The 8,806-nt window shown below is 46.6% G+C and overlaps 1 protein-coding gene across 1 annotated transcript; it reads left to right on the forward strand.

Moving 5' to 3' along the window:
* Window positions 1-2,850: 2,850 nt before the first annotated feature.
* GDF2 (growth differentiation factor 2) lies at window positions 2,851-8,606 on the forward strand. Its single transcript, XM_016142840.2, has 2 exons — window positions 2,851-3,455; window positions 5,980-8,606. Exons 1-2 carry the CDS (start codon window positions 3,110-3,112, stop codon window positions 6,924-6,926), a joined length of 1,293 nt encoding a protein of 430 aa, XP_015998326.1. The 5' UTR covers window positions 2,851-3,109; the 3' UTR covers window positions 6,927-8,606.
* The last annotated feature ends 200 nt before the right edge of the window (window positions 8,607-8,806 follow it).

Raw genomic sequence — 8,806 nt, forward strand, 5'->3', positions numbered from 1 at the left:
CTACATCTTCTAAGAAAGATAAAACAAGACTCGAACTTTGTTCCCTAAGGCCTAGAATTAAGGGGATCTATGCAGGTGGACCAAAGGCCCATTAGTAAAGAAGGTAACAACGTTTCTGAAATCACATCACATTGAGGAAAGTGGGAGTCTAGGCTGATCACCTAGACTCCCCTATAAAAACCCAGAATTTTGTAAGAGAAGGAAAAATGGGATTACAGTGTGACTACGGTTGGCCTCTTCTCTTGACCCAGCCATCTGCCACAAAGATGTGCTTTCTGGAGAATGGCTAAATCTGGAGGTGTGCCTTAAAAGGCTGTTACCTTGGTACCCATAGGTAGACATCACAAAAACCTGATAAACAGCAAAAACCTGGCCTGGCTAGGGAATCCTAGCAGCTGTGCACATCAACAGTTAGATGTGTGTGACCTATCTCCAACAGCAAATCCAGGTGTCATTGAGAAGCAACAGCAGATGGGACCTATTAGGAGTTGTTTCTCCTTTTATCCTTTCAGCATTAAGAAGCTGGTCTGATACCGTCCTACCGTCATCTTTTTTGGACAAATAAACCTACGGTGCACTTGGACAATTTAGGAAAGAAATTCCCTGAGAGGGAAACACTGGACTTCCCAGTAATTTAAATCAGGTAACCTCACACAATTACTTAAAAACAATAAAGGAGAAATGGATATGCTGAGTTTATGAGGCAGATAATTCCAGAAACTCATAGACATGTTGCATGCACAATACTGGGAGTGCCACCCACATTACAGTTGGTGTGACTAGCACCTATGAACCTTATTCGTGTGTAATCTCCATAGCCAGATGTGTTGACCCCACTTGTAAACAGGTCCACAGCTCTTTATCTGATATCCCAATACCTGAAACTATCAGAAAATATGATGTTCCTTCTAATTCCTTTTATGGAAAAATTTGACCTGAATGGATATGTGTGTTTTTATTTGTTTTGCTGCAGAAATATTAATGTGTTTGATCATAGGGTGTTATCCCCAACCCCACTGGATATATTACAGTATATATGCCATACTGAATTTTGAAAATATGAAATTTTATGAATTGCAAAACGCTCCTGGCCACAAGGCTTTAAATAGAGGACTGTGGAGCCACATATATCTCAAAAATATTAACTGCGGACATCACTGGATGATGAGATTGTAGTTTATTTTTATTTCCTTCTTTATAATATTTTGCATTTCCCAAATGAGCTGCCCTATTTACTATTATTATAATCAGAAAAGAAAATGTCACATTTATAAGAAAACATCAGGTAGCAGCCCTTTGAACTTTCCTGAGCATTTCCAGACTATCCTCATGCATCCCTTGGCTCTGCTTCAAGTGGGACAGATTTCTGGGCTGCCTCCTGAGACTGGAGCACAGCAAGGGACCCTGCCTTGCTCTTCAGCTCCTCCCAGCTCACTCTCACTGCACAGTTGCAGCTTCACTTCCCGGGGTTTTCCACCCCTTTCATCAGTACAAGAGTTCTTGCACTGAGCTGGCTCAATGCTCAGCATGCTTCCCACCACCTTTCCAGCAGCACTTCTGAAGTCTCACCCTTCCTGTCCATCTTCCCCTAGAAGTGTCCTTAATGAATGGGGACAGCAAGTTCTGTCCAGTCCTGGCCGTTCCCGGGCTCCTGATTACACCCTGCCCCCACTGGGAGAAAAGCAGAGTGTGCGCTGGGATCTTTGACCTCAGCCTGCCATGACCCTTCCTACAGCTCCCTGAATCTGCTAAGCTCACTGTCACCCTCCCCAGAAGTACTGCCAGCATGGAAAAACTTCATCTTCAAACCCTCCTCAAAGTAGATCCCTAGAGTATTTTTAGTTAGGTTCATTTTTTTGCCTTGTTCAAACCCACACATGATGGAAATGATCAGAACCTTAGTGTGGACATGATGCTCTTAAAATAATAAAGACCCTGGGGCCTTGCAGGACCCTACTGGATTTTGTCAGCTTCCTCAGGCCAGGGGGATGTCTCTTGGGCATGTACTGGCTTCAGAGTTCCCCTCCCCCTGCTTTGTCATGGTTCTCCTGACTAAGAAATGCGGCCTACGCAGCCACTCCTCTGATAAACGCAAAGACTCCCTTCCCAAGACCATTGACAGAGCTGTTCTGGGGTTCTTGGCAGCAGGCCTCTATGTATGTGTGGTGTCCCTAAAGAATAGTCTGGGAGGCACAGGGCTTCCTGCTCGACTCCCAGCTTACTCAGACCTGGGACGGAGAAGTGGCAGCCAGAATGCACCCAACCAATTGACCTGGACTAACTGTGACTGACATGACATTTAGCACATAATCATCTAAATCTTTACAACTCTCTTCTGAACCAGAAGTGACTTGCTCCAGATCCCACTTGCAGAGAAGGAGATGGAATTTGAATCTTCATCTTGTCTGACTCTGACGTCTTCATCACCTCATTGAACTTTGTGCCAAATTGAAGTGTAATCTCTAATACTGGGAACTCTCACTTGACAGATGAGAAACTGAGGCAAAGAGCATACCGGAGCCACACCTGCAGGTCTTGATTCCACTGTGAGCAACCCTCTTACTGGCCTTGGTGCTGTCCCTACACCATCCACCCACTCCAGCCTGTGGTTTGTAGGTCTTCTAGGAGTTTCCCGTTTTTTCTATATTTGGAAGACTTTTTGGTCTTATTTGTTTCCTGAATTCTTTGTTTCTGTGGCCCAGAAGATGAAGTATATGTCACCCTGTCTTGAGATTCTTTCGAATAGAGCTGGCAAGGAAATGAGAAAAGATCCTAATTAGGGGGCGATAACCCCGTGGAGAAATTAGGATTCTTTGCAGCAGGCCATGTCCTTCCCACAAGCTCTGTGTGTTTGTCAGATGTTTATAGAGCCTTCATTAAAGGAGAGCTCCCTTAGATAAGAGGTTGGAGCTTGACATCGAGGACCAGATAAGAACAAGTGGAGGACGCTCTGGGACGGCGGGTGAGAGCCTGGGAACTGGCCAGGGTGCTTGGTGCAGAGCTGCGGGCAGGACAATGCGGGCCCGCTCCTCCTGGGCTCCTCCCAACACCCGCTAACACAAGGTGGCCGCCGGCAGTCTCCTGTCCAGGGCAAGCTCGCCATCCCAAGATGTGCCACAGGGCACTGTGGGTGGCCCTGCCTGTACTCTCCCTGCTGACCTGCTCTGTGCAGGGGAAGCCTCTGGAGAGCCGGGGCCGAGCGTTGGCAGGGGACGCTGTCCACCACCTGCAGGAGGGGCCTGGAGATGAGCATGAGGGAGGCACCTTCGACCTAAGGATGTTTCTGGAGAACATGAAGGTGGATTTTCTGCGCAGCCTCAACCTGAGCGGGGTTCCTTCCCAGGACAAAACCCAAGCGGAGCCACCTCAGTACATGATCGACCTGTACAACAGGTACACCACCGACAAGACGTCCACCCCCGCGTCCAACATCGTGCGCAGCTTCAGCGTGGAAGGTAGAGTTGGCTCCACCTTGGCACCTGGGGGTTGGGGGAAGGACGCAGTGGTCCACAGCTGCGCTGTCCAGTATGTTTGCCACTGGCCACACGAGGCTCTTTAAGTTTCAATTTAAATTAATTAAAATGAAGTAAAGTTGATTAGTTTCGCTAGCGTAAATTCAAATGTCTGACAGTCATAGGACTACCCTACAGGACAGTGTAGATAATGGAATATTTCCATTATCGCAGAAAATTCTACTGGGCAGCTCTGCTCTAGAAGATTCTCCTTTCCAGGACCCAGTGCCACATTTAACTCAGCCAGAGCTGGGGGGAATGCCAGTTCTCTTTCTTCCATCCTTTCCTTTTGTCCCCTTTTCCTTACTATTTCCTTCCCACTTATACACAGACGACTCAGCCTCCAACCAACCAGATAAATTCCTCTGAGAGATAAATTTCGAGGAGTACTTAATTATTTTCTGAATATAAAATAATTTTACTGATTTAGGAGAATTAGAAGATAACAAGTGTTAACCTTAGGGCTTATTTCAACCCACAATGCAGATGACTGATTTTGTAAGCAGAGAAACAAGGCTCACAGATGCTGTAGGAACTTGCCTAGGTCACTTATTGGTTAAGCAGCTGGATTCTGACCCAGGCCCACCTGTCTGCACAGCTCAGGTATTCCCCGCTGCTGCAGTCTCCTTCTAAAGAGTCAACAGCACCAGGCCTCTCTGCTCCTGGGCTGGATCCTTGGAAACTCTAGCAGGCATTGCTCAGTGCCAGGGCAATCCAGACCTGCCTGGCCTGCAGAGTGTATGCCCCATCTAAAGAACCCTTTGGTCACAATACATGCCCAGCAGTGCCAGATTTTCTGCTTGCCCAAAAGAAAAACAAATCTAGTTTTTGTGTGAACTTGCCTGATTTTTAAAACATGAGCTTTATTTATTTGTTTTTAAATGCAATCTACCAGCATCTCACCAGGCCCATGGGGCATGTCTGTAAGTTCTGTATTTGGAGAAGGCTGGGCTTATTTGGCTGGACCTAATCACCAGATCCCATAGTCTGGGAGTCCAGCATTTAGAGCCATCTTGATAACACTCCTCCCCTTACCCACCAGCATTGTCCATGTCCTGAGTGCTCTGATCTGATCCTAGCTCTGCCTGTGGCCAGCACTTTTGTGGAGGCCAAATATGCTTCCCTTCATAGACTTCACAGCTAGTCTAAATGTGGCTCAGGAGGGAGGGCGTTTGCTTTCTAGATGTCTGACTGCAGTTCCACGGCCATTATCAAGGCATGCCACAGTAAGAACATATTAGGTCACTGATGCACCTCTCACAGACACTCCTCATTATAGATATGCCACAAAAGCTCAGCACATTCTGTAGGACCTAGAATAGCTGTGAGGGTGCCACAGAGAACTGTGTGAAAAGTCATGTGCTTTGGACGGGTGGCATGCTCTAGTGGGAAGGATGGTCTGGAGAGGACACAGAAATATAAATTGAGTATCTACCATGAGTCAGTGACAGTGTTGGGTAAGTTCCATGCCCCATGTTGTTGAAGCCTCACACTAACCCTGAGAGGCAGGAAGGATGAGCCCCATTCTGTAGATGAAGCAACTGAGGCACAGAGAGACTCAGGACTTTTCTAAGACCATAAGCATAGGAAGGGACAGAGCCACAATTGGCACTTTAGTCTATCAGACACCAAAACCTGCTGGTTTTCAGGATAGCACATGGTCTGCCTTCAGTTGGCACATGGTAACTGCTCATGAAATGCAACTTCTCTTCCCTCTTTGTGACTAAGCCATGGTATAATAGAGACATGCTAATGGCCATGTGCTAGTCAGAAGTGAAAAACTGGACAGTTGTGTGGCTAAAAGGCAAGTCCATTTTTGCTTGACATGACAAAGCAGTTGAGGCTAATATATATTTTTACCATAAACATTAAAAAAGTTGTCCACTTTTACTTTGCTCAAAAGTTATGATTCTGAATGATTGTTCCACTATTTAAATGCAGAGATTTTTCATATTGTTTTAATGTTAAAATCTCGCTTTCCCTCTCAGGATCTCTCCTTTAAAATTGACACTTAGAACCTGACAGTATATTTTATTGTTTTGTTTATTTGGTAATTTTTTAAGTGAGGATCTTTATAGAATGTGGGTACTTTCTCACTTAAATACCCTAATCCCAGGTTCCACATCTGTAAAAGCAGAATAGTAATTCGATCTTTTCAGTGTCAGTGTGACGAGTTAAGTGAAATATAGCAAAGGCCTTAGTGCAATGCTGAGCACATAGTAGTTGTTCGATAAATACCTTGACCTGCTCACTCCAATGCGAAGCATGTCCTGCCTTTTCTTTTTTTTTGGAAGATCCCAAATGTACCTTTCAGAATACTCTTCTACATTAAGAACTTGAGTGAAACAAAATAGAAATTTGATAATGTCATCCGGAATGCCCTTTCATCTGAGCCATGAATCTCAGTTTTGTTGTCATAAACCAGACTCTCCCAGCAGATGCTCATCAACAGGTATTTGCATTTCAGATGCCATCTCTATATCTGCCACAGAAGACTTCCCCTTCCAGAAACACATCTTGCTTTTCAACATCTCCATTCCTAGGCATGAGCAGATCACCAGGGCAGAGCTCCGACTCTACATCTCCTGTCAAAGTCACGAAGACTCCTCTCATGAGCTGAAAGGAAACATGGTCATTTATGATGTTCTGGATGGAGCAGATACATGGGACATTTCTGCAGGAACCAAGACCTTCCTGGTGTCCCAGGACATTCGGGACGAGGGCTGGGAGACCTTTGAGGTCTCCAGCGCTGTGAAGCGGTGGGTCAGAGCAGACTCCACAAAGAGCAAAAATAAACTGGAAGTGACCGTGGAGAGTCATAGAAAAGGCTGTGATAAGCTGGATATCAGTGTCCCTCCAGCCTCCAAAACCCTGCCCTTCTTCGTTGTCTTCTCAAATGACCGCAGCAATGGGACCAAGGAGACCAGACTGGAGCTCAGGGAGATGATTGGCCATGAGCAGGAGACTGTGCTAAAGAAGTTGTCCAGCAATAACCCAGTGGATGCAGGTGAGAACAAGGAGGAGGAGGAGGATGTGGAAAGCCACATGGCTGTGGGGTCGTCCTTAGCCAGACGGAAGAGAAGTGCTGGGGCCAACAACCACTGTCAGAAGACCTCCCTACGAGTGAACTTCGAGGACATTGGCTGGGACAGCTGGATCATTGCACCCAAAGAGTATGATGCTTACGAGTGCAAAGGTGGCTGTTTCTTCCCCCTGGCTGATGATGTGACCCCAACAAAACATGCCATTGTCCAGACCCTGGTGCATCTCAAGTTTCCCATGAAGGTGGGCAAGGCCTGTTGTGTGCCTACCAAACTGAGCCCCATCTCCATCCTCTACAAAGATGACATGGGGGTCCCTACCCTCAAGTACCACTATGAAGGGATGAGTGTGGCAGAATGTGGGTGCAGGTAGTGTTGGCCTGCAAGTGGGGGAGGCCAGATGGGGAGGGAGTGCTAGTGAGAGGTCTTATGTCCCCCTGCACAACAGAGACTAAGTCCATCTGCATGCCAGCCTGGAAGGAAAAGGAGCTGTCACATCCTCACAGTAAAGGCCTGCTGTCCCTCCCATGGCTCAATCTATGCACACCACTGGGTTTAACTGCAGGGGAAGGTGATGTCAAGAGTAGGTATGGATCTGGGGAGAAGAGGGAAGCCTCGAAGGGTTGTTGGAGTAGAAAGGGATATGACGAAAGGAGGAAAAGAGAAAAATAATCCAGAATTAGTAGAACACTGAGCGAAGGTGAGCCAGAGTGGTATAGACAGGTAGATGATGTGCAGAGACTTAGAGAAATAAAAAGAAGTTGAGGAGGATGGGGCTTATACCAATAACCTCAGGGAGTGCAGAGGAAAGGAACAAGGCTATATGCTCTACACCTGTCATTTCACATATTCCCACAATCCAGTGAGATGGGTGTTATGACTCCAAAGCTCAGGCAGGTCAAGTAGCACTAGTCAATGGCCTAATTCCATCTCACAGGTTTACCTAAGTCTATCTATCACCAAAGTCCAGGACCTTCCCATGTGCCCCACTGCAGTTTAGCAGATCTTGTAGCTAAAGAAAATTAGAAGTTGGGAGGTAGGGAGTGTGGGGCATTGGGCAGAGACTGGCCAGTACTCACCAGTGTGACTGGACTGCCTGCCACATCCAGGACTCATTCTAACTGCTCAGTGCCTGTGATGATTCAGTGGCCAAATGTTTTTTTTAAGATCACCCTGAGTCACTGAAAAACTACCCCTAAACCAACTGCAGGATGGAAAATGTGCAAGACAGCAGCACTCAGGCCAAAGCATGCATTGTGGCCGGAGCTGTTTTGATCTGCTGGCATAGCACTTGTATGGCCAGCAGGTTCACACAAGGCCACTTCCTTCCTGTGGACTCAAACTGTGTGATGGTTTGGGAGAGGTGGGCACAATTTACCCAGAGGGATGGGGCGGCCTATGGCCTGCATCTCTGCAGTTACTTACTCAGCAGAACCAACTCAACTGCAGTGGGCTTCCATCCACAGGGACTTCACACAGGAGACAGAAATCTCAGGGGAATTCAGATTCTTACAGGCCACAGCCAGCTCTGCCTGCATTGCTGGCTTTCTTGAGTAGTGTGCATCTAGCCCTTGTCCTGGGCTTGAGCCCCAGAACCAGACTCAGACCTCACTGACCCTAAGAGAAGACAGAGTTTCTGTTTCCTCTGCATTTCATTCTCTCCTCTAACTCTTGAGGCACACATAGAATGGGGTGGAGTGAAGAAAAGTCTGGAAGTGGTGACAATTTCACTCCATGGCCCTTCTGACCACTTGCCAGAGCAAAGCCTGTAGGAGGTCTAAAGAGACCTGAGCCATTTCCACTGGTGGAAGCTCCCAGTTTATTAAAAAAAAAAAAAGATTTGTGCTAAATGTTTACATGGAACTAATGAACAGCTTTAACATAAAAATGCAATAAAATATCATTGTTTAATTACTGGAGTTATAGAAAATAATAATTCCTGGTACGACAATGTTGCTCTATCATAAAATGAGTGATGGATATCTTTTAGTCCTGGTGGTATATTTCTGTGCCTGCAACAAAGTTTTACTTGGAAATAAAGTCAAACGTCTCTTCTGTGGCCTTTTGTGCATGTGAGTCCTAGGCCTGATGATCTCCCAGCCTCACACCCTTCCCTGTCCACCCTTCCCTGAAGGCCCTTTCTTCCCTACATGGATGGAGGGGAAAGCATGGAGATGAGCTACTGTGGGGTGATGGACACATGTGGGCAATGTCCTTGCATGTTGGGGGTGAATGGATGTGCCTGTATGAGGG

The sequence above is a fragment of the Rousettus aegyptiacus genome, unplaced genomic scaffold, assembly GCF_014176215.1.
Source record: "Rousettus aegyptiacus isolate mRouAeg1 unplaced genomic scaffold, mRouAeg1.p scaffold_m13_p_6, whole genome shotgun sequence".
In the NCBI taxonomy this organism is placed as follows: Eukaryota; Metazoa; Chordata; class Mammalia; order Chiroptera; family Pteropodidae; genus Rousettus; species Rousettus aegyptiacus.